This window comes from Ambystoma mexicanum, chromosome 14 (genome assembly GCF_040938575.1).
Source record: "Ambystoma mexicanum isolate Mex_15411 chromosome 14, UKY_AmexF1_1, whole genome shotgun sequence".
Classification (NCBI taxonomy): Eukaryota; Metazoa; Chordata; class Amphibia; order Caudata; family Ambystomatidae; genus Ambystoma; species Ambystoma mexicanum.
The window spans coordinates 216,373,100-216,388,346 of record NC_090940.1 but is presented as its reverse complement, the minus strand read 5'-3'; the positions used below and the strand labels follow the sequence as shown (position 1 = coordinate 216,388,346).

The following is a 15,247-nucleotide window of genomic DNA, read 5'->3' as shown; positions in this document are numbered from 1 at the left end:
CGCCTATTAGGAGAAAATGTCAACAGGATCTGGATTAACTTCACTAAGAATTTGTCTTGGGCGTTGCTAGGGCAGTAAATGGCTGCTATGGTAATCGGTTGTTCCCAGAGATGCCCTTTTACTAAGAGATACCTGCCCCCGGGGTCTCTTTTTACTATGGTTTGCGTTAGCAGGCTTTTCTCACTCAGTAACGCCACCTACCTCTTTTTCTCCCCTGATGTGGCATAGCATGACTTTTAAAATCTTTTAAACCTAATGCGCCGCTCATCGGCTAACAGCAAATGCGTCTCCTGAAGCATTACTGTGTCCCCTGCCAACAGATTAAGCCTGCGTTCTATCGATCTTTGTTTCTCCGGAAAGTTGAGGCCTTGGACTTTCCATGTGAGCATTCTTATTTTGATCTCGTTATCCGACCCCCTGGTGTATCAAAGTGGGTTTCGCTACAAATGGATTTGAATAGTACCCTTCTCTTATCCCCCGAGTTACATTCTTTTGTTAGTTTGTGACTGTGATACCCATAGATGTCAGTGTTTTGTATGTTCTGATGTCTTGGGAGAACTGGATACCGAACTCCCTCTCCCTCTTTAACTACTAGGGAGCAGAGCAAGGTCTCATGGTGGAAAATTCCTGTAATTAAAGCCTTTATTGAAGGGGTAACGAGACTTCTTCTCTCTTTTTCCAACCCAGCTCCCGGGTGGGACCTGAATATTGTTCTTACCAGACTAATGTGAGCTCCCTTTGAACCCATGCACAAGGCTAGTCTTAAAGCACTCACCTACAAGACCGCCTTCGTGGTGGCGATCACTTCTATAAGGAGAGTAGTGAGCTTCAGGCCCTTTCAGTTCAGGACCCATTCATCACGATTCACAAAGACAAGATGGTTTTGCGCACACACACCATCGCTTTTCAGCCAAACTTATCTCAAAGTTCCATGTAAACCAGTCTATAGAATTACCCACCTTTTTCCAGAACTCCACTAACGTGGCGGAAAGAAGCCTCCACACACTGGATGTAAGGAGAGTGGTTATCTACTATCTGGAAAAAACAAAGCCACTAAGATAGACAAACCAATTCTTCTTTTCAGTGGCAGCTGGTAGAGAAGTGGACCCTGTCTCTAAAGCAGCTATTTCCAAGAAGATCGTAAATTGCATCACACTGTGTTAGTCTTGCCAAGAGAGATCTATCCCTCACGCCTAGAGCACACTCTACTCGGGGCAGAGGGGCTACCATAGCATTAATTGCAAATGTTCCTCTAGATTCCATTTGCAAAGCAGCAACCTGGAGTTCTGTACACACCTTTACACAACACTACTGCCTGGATACACACTCTAGGTCTGATTCTCATGTGGGACAAGCGGTGCTAAGACTTTGCTGCTGTTCCTTCACCCATCCCACCACCATCTCTGGGTACTGCTCGCTAGTCTGTGCACACACAGCATGTGATTCTAAACAGATTCACAAGCATCAGAAGACATGCATTGCTCAATGTAAAAGCATTTCTGATGATTGTATCTGCTTAGATTCACATGCGCCCACCTTTCCTCCCATCGTGGAATAGAAGGAACATAGGCTTCTTACACCTTCTCTCTTCTGCATTCGCTCACACACTCTATAAGGCTCCCTCAAAGCAGAAAAAAACAACCGATGGGACCTTGACGCGTGAGGGATTTTGGGTACACTACATGTCACGTTAGTGATAGTGTTACAGTCATGCCCGTATCGACGTCGCTTTCGATCTTCGAAAGAAAGATGCAATACTCCACGATTTCTACTAGATGTCGGACTATATGCACAGCATGTGACTCTAAGCAGATACAATCATCAGAAATGCTATAATGGTGAGTAATGCATGTCTTTGCCCTGCTGCCCCACTAGGCAGATCTCCCGGGTTCACTAGGCAAAGCCCTTGGCTATCCCAAATCTGAGAGCTTAGAAGCGATTGCTGTGGCCTTCTAGTCAGCTTGACTCTTTCAGGGCCTCCAGGGATTCAAGCTCTCCACCTCTCCCTCAAGACTATCCAAGCTTACATTGCCTTCCTCTAGGCAGCAGTCCTTCCAGCACTTCTTTTTGCAGAAATCTCCCCTTATATCCAGGGACCGTCAGCACATATGTCTGCTTCCTTTGGATCCAAGACACTGAATACATGTTTCCAGGCCCTTTGGTGTATTTTCTATAACTGACTCTGGTAGTCTTCCCTCTTTACTCTTGTATTCTCTTCTGGGATTGGCTATTCCCTTTAGTAGTCTTAATTGCCCCTCATTTGTGTTAGTTATTGTCAATGATTGGTTCAAGGGTGTAATGGTTTCTATTGGACATTCTGCTGTTTCCGACTGTGAAGAATCCTGGAGGTACAATTGCTGGCATCATGGTTGGAATCCTCACTGATCCCAAATTCATAGAGCGGAAATGGAGCGTGATTGATTTCTTCATCATGTGGATTGCTATTTACATATACAAAATAGTACACAAAAAATGTATCTTAGTTTTATACAAGCCACTAGAGCGTTCTATTCATATATTTGTGTTTTGGCCTTATGTACTTGGATGTTGGCAATATGAACTACTCACGTTAAGCTATTAAACTTATTTATTTATATTCAATTAGGTGTCTAGTGGAAGCTGAAAACTTTGAGGAGAGAGTAGCAGTTTTCAGCCGAATCATAGAAATACTCCAGGTTTTCCAAGACTTAAACAACTTCAATGGAGTGCTGGAGATCGTTAGTGCTGTGAATTCTGTGCCAGTTTACAGATTGGACCACACATTTGAGGTAAGTGTACCCTTACTCTCCTTAATTATAGGTTACTGGAATTTGTTGGAACAGTGTTCTTAAATCCAATTGTCTATGCAGCATTTTCCAATACTCCACCTGTAATCTTTTAATGTTTGTCTGTTGATGCTACTGTGTTTCGCTTTTTATTTTTTACTAAGCAAGGCATAAAATAAAGCTGTGCCGCATAGCAATTTGCTATGCAATACTGTAGGTTTGCTAATTAGATTGACACTTATGTAGCAAAGCTAGCCATTTAAGTTGTCCTGTTCATTGAAGACACAGCTTGCCCTGCATTACTCTTGCCTTCAGAGCCATCTCCACCCCTCTTTTCTTGACCCATTGCAAGTTCAAAGGGACTAATGGAGAGAAGTTGCAGCAGTAATCAACCCCACCACTCATGCACCAAACTGCCTGTTTAGGAGTGCTATGCAAACATGTTTTGTTTTTCTTTTTCAAATAATTGCAAACCAGAAATAATTGGTATAAAACTTTTATTAAGCTAACTGTATCATGTCTGCCAAAGACCAATATGTGTTAACGTTATTTAAGAAAAGACATTCAATTCCATTTCGAAAAATGTAATTTGTTAAATAATGCATAATTACAGTATTGCTACTGTAAAACACTCCATTGTCTCCATGCTTTACAGTAAAGTGTAGGTTAGTGTATCTAAATCTCATAGTTTCCACTAGACTTAATTTTATTGGGGAAAATGCATCATATTAACGAGTGGCCAAATGCTTTGATGGCAAACCCAGTTCTGTGGCCTGCTGGTTGCATACATATTCCACCTTATTTTCCCAGTTCTTTACATGCTAAGCCATACACTCTGCTTTGTCTCTTACATAATGAATACACAAAGCTAAATAGATGTTTACGCAAAGTAGCAATCAATAATTTCATCCAGTCTGTACATCTACAGACCTACTGCAATACTGTACAATGTAGTTGGCCTCCAGAACTAACTTTGCTCTATTATTATGATTGCATTTTATATTTGCACCTGCACTAGAGCTGGCCATACTGTTTTCAGAGCCTTTTTTATCATACCTATGTGTGTGTCCATTCATGCAGTTAACCCTTTTACAGACACTTATCCAAGGCTTGCAAAGTATTTTTTTCCACCTCGCATAGTCGAGTAGATTTTACAAAGGGCCAGTACAATTTGCAGGGGATGTTGGAAACCTTTATTTAAACTTTGCTTTGCTTGCCGTAAATTTCAAGTAAATGTTTCAATGTGCATGGCTGGCCTCTGGGTGGCAGTAGTGTGCCAAACTAAAGTGCGTGTGATGTGACATGCACTATTTTACTGAAAGGGCATTTAAATGTCATCCATTGCCATTGGTCTAGTGCATTTGTCTTCGGTTGAGTTGGTAAACTAAGTTAGTCGACCTGCAGGTCTAGTTGAATTTTAAAGAACGTGCAATTCCTTACTAATCTCACTAATGTCTTACTTGAGTGGTACACAAAACTGCTGTATTGTTGGTCATTTTATTTCTAAGGTACAAGTATCTTCTGGTGGCATTAAACATATGAGTACAACATTGGTAATCAAATGGATGTCAGATAATGTGAGGAACCACATAAAAGAAGAGGTCAATAAGATGCTTGACCTTGGAGTGATTGAACATTGCACAAGTCCATGGGCTACCCCAGTTTCGTTAGTACCAAGGGCAGGAACAAAATAACTTAAATTCTGTGAGGACTATAGGGCACTAAATGCAGTTACCAAGACTGATGCCTATCTCTTGCAAAGGACAGATGAACTGGTGGATGAGCTGGGCTCAGCAAAAATCCTCAGTACTTTTTACCTGACAAGTGGTTATTGGCAGATTGCCATGACTGACCAGTCCAAGGAGAAGACAGCATTCCCAACCCTAGAAGGCTTGTACCAGTTTAAGGTCATGCCCTTTGGTTTAAAGAATGCGCCTGCCACATTTCAGAGAATGGTTAACTATTTTCTGAATGGGTTAGAGACCTTCTGCATGGCATACTTGGATGACATAGCAGTGTTCAGCCCTACCTGGGAAGAACATCTTGACCACCTGGGACATATGTTGCAGACCCTTCAAAAGGCCAATCTGACAATCAAAGCAGTAAATGCCAAGTTGGTCACAGTTAAGGTGGTCTACCTTGGTCATGAGGTTGAAGGAGGGGAGATCAAGCCCTCACCCAGCAAAGTAAAGGCTCTACAAGAATGGATCACTCCAACTACTCAAACTCAAGTAAGAGCCTTCCTAAGACTTATTGGTTATTACAGGAACTTCATTGAGATCTATGGGGTTATAGATTCTCCTCTGAATACCATATTGTCTGCCAAGTACCCTAAAAAGGTCAGGTGAAATGATGACTATGAAAAAGCCTTCCAGGGGCCTGAAAGATGCCCTCTGTAAAGCTCCACTGCTGAGTTCTCCAGATGACACTCAGGTCTTCCTAGTCCATACTGATTCTTTCAACACAGGGATAGGAGCAGTCGTGAGCCAATTTGATACCAAAGGCAGGGAGCACCCCAGCTGCTTTATTAGTAGAAAATTCAAGGATAGGGAAACAAGGTGGGCAACCATTGAACGTAAATGGTTTTCTCATTGTGTGGGCCCTGAAGAAATTCAGACCATACCTTTAGGGGACTACTTTCAAGATTCAAACTGACCACCAACCCTTAAGGTGGCTGATACAGATGAAAGGAGAAAACACAAAATTACTCAGGTGGTCCATAAGTCTACAGCCCTGGCTTCACTATTGAGCACAGGTAAGGTACCCAACATAAGAATGCTGATTGTCTCTCTAGAAAGTATGACCGGCTGGATCAAGAGAGCCACCCAGGAGTGGATTTGATCCTCCTGTCCATAGTGTGGGGGGAGGGATGGTGGAGGGGAGGTGAGTGTTAGGGAGATTTATCATTTGTATCCCCACTCCTAGTGAGATCACCAGCACTTGTTGCTGGACCTCTGGGCCTTTTCTTTCAATCCTGAATGAGTGGAGCCTTTTTCCACTTATTCATTCTCGTGAGTTCTGCTTTTGGAACTCTATTCTTTGTACTCTACCTGTACTATGGAGTCTGTCTGCTCCATAGCTCTTAAAGGCATCTGTGTTTTTACAACTGCTGCACACAGCTCCTTATTGGCTGTGTTGCTGGGGACCCTTAAGGTGCTCCTTTAAGATTCTTCTTCTATATCCTCAAGTAACTACAGTTCCTAAGGAAGGATAGAGAGATACTTAGTATCTCTCCAAAAAACTCTATAGTCTGAGAGATTAGCTCACACCCCCTTCAGTGGAGTGCCAAAGGGATACCTAGTATCCCCATTCTCTCTGCTCCTGTTACTTGTTTAGTCACATAGGCAATCATAGAGCTGAAAGTGTTGTACTGGTAACCCGCACTCAGCCAATAGTAAATTACTTTACTGGAAAGGGTCCATTCCTCATTCGTGGCACATCGCTTTGATTGTGCCTATTTATAAAAAGGGAAATCCGGCGGATCCAGTAAATTACAGGCAAATTGCCCTTATGGACTGTTCGAATGAAGTCTTTACAATTTTGCTTCTGAATGAGATGGAACCGTTTATAAAATCACATGATATTCCATCTCAGAATCAAACTGGTTTTGGGAAACAAATGGGCACATCCATTAATGCGCTTATTTGATCGCGTATGTTGCATTCCTGTAAAAAACATCAGGCAGGCAACATTTATATGGCATCCTTAGACCTACGCTCAGCTTTTGATTGCATTATTCGCGACAAGCTGTGGTGTAAGATAAGAAAACTTGGTTTCCCAGAAAACATCATTCAGCTACTGACCCTACTACATTCTGACACATATTTTAAGATCAGAATCAACAGGCAGGGTGATGTTACTCATGAAATTCTCACCTGTTTGGGGATGAAGCAAGGCTGTAGCCTTGCATCCACTCTTTTCAATCTTTATCTGGTTGATATTGAAACACTTTGGGAACAAACATTGTGCTATCCGGTCAAACTCGGACATATTAAAATATACTGGTTAGCATACGCCAATGACATTTTAATTTTTGATAAAACACCACTGGGGCTTCAAAATAAAATACAGGCATTTTCCATTTTTGCAACCAACCACAACCTACGTGCTAACATAGGTAAATCTAAGATTGTAATACTGCCAGGATCGAGAAAAAAATCCTCGCATGCATGGACTTTTAACAATCACAAACTGGATCGAACTGGATCAAACTGGATCGAATTTCCATGCTGAAATATCTGGGTTTTGATATTACCAACGATTTTTCCCAAAAATACTGGAGTGACTTCTTAACAGCCATAGTTAGACCTTTGATTTCACTTTTAAGAATAATCCATCAAAAATTGTGCAAATTTTCACTAAATCCCACACTTCAATTCTACCTATTAAAGATTGAACCGATAATCTTGCATAAGTTGGATCTGTGTTTGCATAACATCGATGAGTTATTAAATTCTGTACAAGGGCGCATTTGGAAACAGGTGTTAAATTTGGCTAATCAGTCCCAGACTCATGCATACGTATAGAATTAGGTTTGTCAAGCTTGTCTTTGCGCTTTTTGTGGCGTCAAATGAATACTTGTAAAATGTTGAATCCCCCTAGAAATTCCATCTATGTGGAGTTTGCCAGGATGTTGGCTTTAGACAATCCTGCTTCAATTGTTCTCTTTAAAAAAAAGAATGGATCTTGCCCTTCTTCGAATCAATATCACCAAAGAGGATTTGACAATGAGAGTGGGTTATTCCCAACAAATGTTATATCAAATGGATTGGGCTGATTCTCAAAAAAAATAATTGGTTCCTATCTGCTGTATAAAGAGTTTGCCATACACACACACACACACAAAAGGGTTCCGGGGCTGATGTATGTGGAGTACTTCCCTGACACCAAAGTACGGGAAGTCTACATGCATTTACGCTTGAATCAACTTCTTTCTAAAGAACATATTTGTCAGTGGAGGCATTTTAATTCAGATATTTGTCGTTTCTGTGAGATAGTTCCACAAAAGGAAACCATAAAACATCTGGTTATTTATTGCAGGCAATTTGACATAGAGAGAATTGCGTTTCTGGGGGATCAAAACGTTGGAAACTCTGTATCGTCACGTGAAATGCTATTGTATATATGTATGAACAATCCTCACATTGCTTTCATATGTGCCTTGGCCAGACTTCTATTGAAAATCGAAGAGGAACTTGTGCAGAAAACGAAGTGCTATGAAAATAATCTAAACTTAGCGTTCTGTTGATGGATACATTGATAGGAGTAACACCTTATATGTCTTACGAGGCTCATTATAGGCAGTGTTTTCAATCAAAAGATCTTTGTGTTTTTTGTTTAGTAAGTTGGAATCATTTGGTAACAATTACTGTGAAGAAATTAGTTGTTTTGAATGTTATTTTAGTCTGAATTTGAAGAAATGTAGTTATGTTTACTGATATATTTGAATATGTATTTTAATTTTGTAAGTGTGAAAAGTTTCTTTTGTAAACTATAACACACGGTATTAATAAAAAAAAATTGTAAATTACTTTCCTGAGTAAGAACTGATCGCAAATGTTCAGTGAGTTATGCTTGAAGATTTCATTTCCATATGATCAGCGGACACGTTTTCGACACTTGAGGTCTTTCTCAAGGCTGTATATTTAAATCAGTATATCCGAAGATGATCAACATATAGTTTCAAAAATTAAATAAATAACAACAATTCAAATTGATAGAGAAATTATAACGGCAATGTGGGCAGATGGTCGGGACATTGGAGAAAATACACAGACACAGATATGGCATAATTCGCACACAGTAAATACCGTTGTTGTTCCTGTTTTAGACAGCTTGCATTATCAATTCTCACTGCTTAATATTTCTGCATCATTGTACTTACAATTGATATTCTTTGATTTTATTGACGTGGTGCGGGTGTGTGCGGCGCATTATAACACGTGCCAGATAAGTAAATACAGGAGTTACCCCGCCAATTAGGTTTAGTGTTTAGCCTCATCCGTGTTGCATGCATAATGTAACGCCCATCCGCTAGCCTCATAGTGCTTATGATTATATATGATTTGTTCTCAAAATAGCTTATGCCCTAGCTATAAACCAAAATTAGGGTCACTTACCCTAACATTTGCGTTGCTAATTCATAGGAGTCCAATTAACGCAAACATTCTTCTTGTCTGGTCTTTTCTGAAAAAGTCCTTCTTATTAGTATTATCCTATATGGAAAGTAAGGCGGTTGACATTTAGATGTCTATAATAACATCATTCAATATGATAATACTGCCTGTATTAACCATTCTATCAGCTCCAGCGCCTAGTGTTAATATTTTGATATATAATTAAGATGTGCCGGTTTGCACGATTCCTGAATACTTAGAAAACATCCTTTCTTGTTTGACGTGTACCCCCCGCCTGCCTCTCCCTTCCTGCTTACCTCTAAGGATCATGGACCTCCATTGGGTCAGTTCCCAGGCTTTGCGCGTGTGTTAGACATTTGACTTCTTTTATTTATATGTGTCTGATCTGCTGACGTCTCACGTGCGTGCAACGCGTGACGTCAGAATGTCATGGCGCGCTGTTCTTAGCATGTGTGAACAGTCTGCTTCGCTTTTGTAATTCAAGCATGTCTATTCCTGTTTGTTAGTGATTTTCACGTATGTGAGAACATCGCTGGATTATGTTTGTTGTTTAGATTCTGGTGCGTGAAACTTTTATCTTGTTTGTTGCAATTTCATTTGTTCATCAATTATTTTTGGGTGTTCATTTTCCTATTGGCTTCATGCTTGAAGTGCATCATAACCCTCCATTAGGAGTTTGGGGCTCGCAAAGGTCAGTTAGGTGCCGCACAAAGGCCTGACCCTCCCCCCTCCTCCCCCAGTACTTGATACAAATTTTTGTGCAATTGGGTGCACATGCGCATTGTTAACAAAAACACATCATGCTTTGCCTTTAAACCTTTTTCAACACCTCGTAAGAAGGACATAGCCCATCACCTAATTACTTTAGACTTTTATGTCACATGGACAAACTCCTAGTTGCGGCTGGTAGCAGTGGACCTGTTCTACCAACTATTGTGTATGTTTTATACCACATGCTATTTCCATAGCCTCAGTAGTGCACAATAGGGGCACCCAAGTACCAATTTGGGGCCTCCCTTCTGTTTTCACCATCACTAGCACGGTTGTTCTTTGTCAGCCCTTCAACCATTATCGGAGGGGCAGGGCTGTGCGTGTGTGTTTTGCCTTTGGTGGGAACCCTTGGGTATCCCCGCCTAGGCTCCAGAGTGTCCAGGCAGGAAGTGGGGGAGGAGGTTTCCACCCCCATGTCCTTTGTCTGCCACATTGCCTGAATAGGTCCAGCTCCCCACAGCCAAATGCCCCTTTCTGTAAAATGCTTAGAGAGATTGCAGAGGAGCTTGTGCTGGAACGGTATAAAAGGTGAGGCTTCTGGAGTGAAGAGCAAGTTGACCACTGGATGCTGAAGTATTCGAAGAAGATGACCAGAAATGCTTGCTAACCCTTTGCAACACTGTGAAGCGACCACTGCTGTCCTTACCCCATTATCAGTGCAACAGAAGAGCTGCAAAGAGGACGACTCCTTCCCTTTGTCTGGGGGGGGGGACAGCCAGTCCCAAGACGAACTTTGGAACGAGCCATCTCCCCAGGTCTTAGAAGTGTCCAGAGCTGCGGAACCCCAATATCAGGGGACCTGCTGCCCATTTCGAGTGCATCGTGGTGGAAAGTCTGAATCCGTCCAAATCTTTGCTGAACCCGTAAGGAAACACTAGAGATCTGATCCATTTCGTCCAGAGCCACTAATCAGAGGGTGGGACTGCAGGAAGCGAAGAAGATTGATCGGGCGATCCATGTCCTTCGTTGGTAAAGCAAAAAAGGCGCCAAAACCGCAGAGTGAACCCACAAGTTGCTGAAAGTCGTGCTAAAGGTTCTCCCTCGAGATTGCTGCGAAGAGATCCATCCATTGTCCTGCCTTCAGTCATCAGACCAAGGAATCCGGAGGTCGGGTCCAGAGCTGCAGCATCGCAGAGCATCCAGCACAAACATTTTGACATAACCCAAAGTACTATGGGGGAAAAAGGTATTGCTTACCCGATTCCAAGAAGTCACTCCAGAGCGTTGGAGTGCATGTAGAGGTGTGCAGTGCAACACCCTCTTACCTCAGACCCAAGCTGCTGCTTGAGTCCCCTTTTCGAGGCCGGTTTAAGGTCTCCCTCGTTAGTTGTTAACCTGCTGCTTCAATAACCCTAGAAACTAGAAGAAATACACGAACTCTTTGTAATCCGATGCTTGTCAAGACTTCAAGCCCTCTCCGAACTGCCTTTAGCAAGGGTTGCATTTTTTTAACACAAAGGACTTACTGGGCAAAGAAAACGTCTCTAGATCCTTGAACTAAACTTCTTTTACATTAACTAACCATTTACTCCCTGATTTTACTATATGTCTTTGCAGAGTAAATGCATTACTGTATGACCTGTTGAAAACCGCATGATTCCGCAACAACGATAATACGATAACTTTCTTTTCCCTTTCTAACGTTGCTATAAATGTAACTGCGAACAAATACAAAAGTGAAAGTGCCCTTTGAAGTGTATTATCAAATATTCCTAAGTGTTCTAGTATAAACGTCTGAAGTATTTAAAGAGATTCTGGTGTAAATATAATAAATATATACTTTTTATAGTACTATAAGTGTAAGTGCTTCTTTGCTGTGCCTGTCTAACTAAGATTCAGTGTACTTACCTACAGCTCACATCTTCCTATTAAGATAAGCCTATCTGCTCTGCCCCTCTACCAAGGTCCTGAGCTAGTACAGACTAATACTAAGAGTTGGGGATCTACAAACCACTGGGATAGCTCTAAAGTCTTACTGCCAGTAGGACTTTAGGAAAACTCCCCTAACACATACGTGATACTGAAGGGTCTACAGGATTGGCTAAAGCAGACAACCTGTTGAATTGGGCGCACAGAGGCTTTCGTGCAGGCCTCTTGACCATTGATCAAGCCTTTGTTCTACTCCATCCGATTTAGAAATGTAGCACTGCAAATAGTATTTCGCTATGTGCAGAGTCTCGCAACCTTAGTAGGACATTTGAATTGGTGAATAGTCAAACATTTTGGACCAAATATTCCACCTTATAGACCCTGTTCTGCGAAGCACGATCCAGTCCCTATATCAGGACACTTTGCCTTCCATAAGAATCTCCAACTGGGTTTTAAGCAGGCCTTTTAGCACATCAAGAGGTGTGAAGCAGGGCTGCCTGCTGTCCCCAGCACTCTTTTTTTTTTCTGTACATAAATGATCTTCTGATGCTTGTTAATCTGCTTAGAATCACATGCTGTGCATATAGTCCGACATCCAGTGGTAACCACAGAGTATTGCATCTTGTTTTTCGGGAACCGAAAGGGGCCGTCGGGATAGGCGTGTCTGTAACACTATCCCTATCGTGACGTGTAGTGTACCCAAAAACCCTCACGTGCCGAGGTCCCTCAGATTGTTTTTTTTCCACCCAGATAACTGGTCGGCCTATAGCGGAGCTCTTACATAAGAGACATTGTTTATCTTTAACCGACTTGTCGGTTTCCCTGTTAAGTCACTTCGACAAGAACAACTTCGACGAAGACGGCAGGGGAATTGTCTACGGTGGTGGATTTCGGCACCTAAGATCCGGCGGCCCTAGCTTCCACGTGGTCGGGCCCTCCGGCCGACCTTTACAGTAGGGAGAGTGGGGTCGAGGTGGCCATATTTTTGGTATGCCGTTCCTCTTTCCCCCCTCTTTACCCTTTAGGTCTGGTTGTCTTCCCCTTTTGCTATGGAAAGGACTCCTTTTAGGTTCTGCCCTAAGTGTAGGGTCAGATATCCTTGGAAAGACTAGCACATTACGTGCAACGCCTGTCTCCCCTTAGATCACAACGAGAAGCAGTGTGCAGCGTGTAAACTCCTTCGGCCTAAGACCCTTAAGGAGCACCGAGTAAAGCGGTGGCCCGTGTATGGTATGACGCGAGTGGAGCCCCTTCCTCCACCGCCACACGTGCCGAAAGTGACGGGGGGACTTCTGATGACCATGCATCTGTTGCGTATGTGATGGTCTCGATTCAGGGACAACACCTGGCAACAGGGGCATACAATCGCATCTCACTAAGCACACAACCCCTACACCTATTTCGATGGGTACGTCGAAAAAGGTGAAAGCACTAACAGGACCGTCAAAAATTTCGGCGGATTCCTCGGATCGTACAGATCCAAAGCCTTCCCCGCATCCGCAGCAGCGTCTTGCAACTGGGCATCTTAAATCAAACATGGGTGCTACCCCTAAATCAGGTGTGCACGTCAAAGTGGGGAAACAGACGCTAAGACGGTCCCGAAGGCTGCGGTAGGCCCAAAAATCACAACTAGGCCTCAAGTCGAAAAACCGACCGCTAGGCCCTCTAACGCCGCAGGAGTCAATAAATCTACAGCTAGATCTTCGGAACCTCTGTCTCACGCGGATTCAGCGATTATCGGAGAAAGCATGGAGAGAATTACTTCGGCGGTTGGGCTTGCTCCCGTTCCGCCGAAAAGCATGGGACAGGCCGCAGATAAGCCATGACATCCCGATTCTCACGATTACTATGAGGACAGCAAGAGCCTCTTTCTAACACCCTGAAAAACAATTTTAGATGCCATAGGGCGAAAGACAATGTTTTTCCACCCGTAGGCCCTTCTGAGTCCTCTAAATGGACGAGGGAGAAATTTGAAGGGTGTATGGACCGCCTAGAAAGAATTATTAGTTTTTCTGAGCATCCTTCCCTGAAAAGATCTTGTCGAGATGTCATGACCACTGTGAGGGGGCACAAGTTGTGCCACAAGCAGGCTCCCATCAGAACCCTGAGGGCCTTAAATCCACTGCAAAAGGGCTCCTGGAGCCAGTCCTGGCGCCTTTGGCACCAGGCTCATATGTAGGAAGGAAGGGCTGTTCAAACTAGGTCCCATTTATGTACATGGGCCTTTAAATCCAACATGGAATCACCCACACAGTCTAGTTCTAAGAACCAAGCCATGCGGTCTAGTGTTTTGGGTGTGGCAGGCCTGCAACTACTTTCACTGGTACTACTTTACCTGGGCTATATAAACCACACCCTGACTGCAGAACACGCTTCGAGTTATTCTGCAACCCGCAGCGTGACGCTCACTGTGTCCAGCTCCTGGTCTTCAGTATCTTCCTGTAATCCTGCAAGAACAAGATTATTCTGGTTTACATGAGAAAACACCATCCAGCACTCAGCATCTCAACTGGGCTGCAATCTGTGGAAACCGAGAGAAGAAGCATCATCACTCACTTGTGAGTACTAACTTAAGGACTTCCGGCGAACCTCTACCACAGCTGCTATTCGAACATTGCGACCTGCAATAACGAGAAAGGGAAAAACAATATTAGAACGCGAGCTTCCAAAACATCGAATTCCATCAGTCTTACCTGAATTCCATCGCGCTACGCCACGCTTCCATCCGGAGCACCACAGAAACATTTGCAAAGGAAAAGACATATTCAGGTTCGCTTTCAATATTAAACAACTGCACAGCGCTGTACTTACCTTAACGGATTCCAGGGGCCTGTTTTTCATCGCGCTCTCATCCACTCGCAGCACCACAGCGGCCTGTGAGGAGAAGAAGAAAACACAGGTTAGCTTTAAAAGACAGTAAAGGCGCTGCGCTTCGCGCTTTCTCTTACCTAGAAAACGTGCCTCTCCATCCAGCACGCCAGCATCAAGACCTTAGCACCTGAAAAGAAGGAAATAAAGACATTAACAAATTCCCACCATAAACAGAACAAAGACTTACAATTAACAAACCTACCTGCCTACCAGCAGATTCAGGGTCACAGAAGGCCTGGGCCCAAGGAAGGCGAACTGCACCCGTGAAGCAACTCTGGCAGCTCGCCAACAAACGTCAGGTGCCCCTGCACAAAAAATGCAGGACGGATAGCTCACCCTACAAATAACTAAGATTCATTATTCAGCACTGGGCAACTACGCATCCAATGTTCCAGATCTCGGAGCCTTCCAGACGCCCCCGGGGATATCAGGTGAGCGTAACAGGAGAGCCTAATCTTCAATCAACACATTTACAAGAAGATCAGCCTTCTGTCCCCGTCCAGCATGAAGACATTGTTCAGATGGGCACTTAGAGACATTTATAATGAAGAGGAAGAAACTTCCTTTATACAGAATTATGTGGAGGACCACGCAGATGCCACGGACAGTTGGGAAGAAACCCAGCAGGTGGAGACGGACCCATGGACGCTCCCCCATCGAGATCAGAACAGTGATGTTTTGTGCCTGGATTCCCCTCCGTCCACTCCAGCTCTCCAGGCCTCACCTGTGGACGATCAGATGGCCTTCAATACCATGTTAAAGAAGGCAGCTGAGCATTTTCAGATCTCTACACAAGAGGCTGTGCCTGAACAGGACTTTGTAGAGGATATTCTT

The 15,247-nt window shown here is 43.3% G+C and overlaps 1 protein-coding gene across 1 annotated transcript in view; it reads left to right on the top strand.

Moving 5' to 3' along the window:
• SOS2 (SOS Ras/Rho guanine nucleotide exchange factor 2) overlaps positions 1–15,247 on the top strand; it is a 1,344,468-nt gene that overhangs the window by 989,686 nt on the left and 339,535 nt on the right. The window contains exon 16 of the mRNA XM_069638977.1: positions 2,606–2,768. Within this exon, the coding sequence (XP_069495078.1) occupies positions 2,606–2,768 (163 nt within the window). The remainder of the gene's footprint in view (positions 1–2,605; positions 2,769–15,247) is intronic.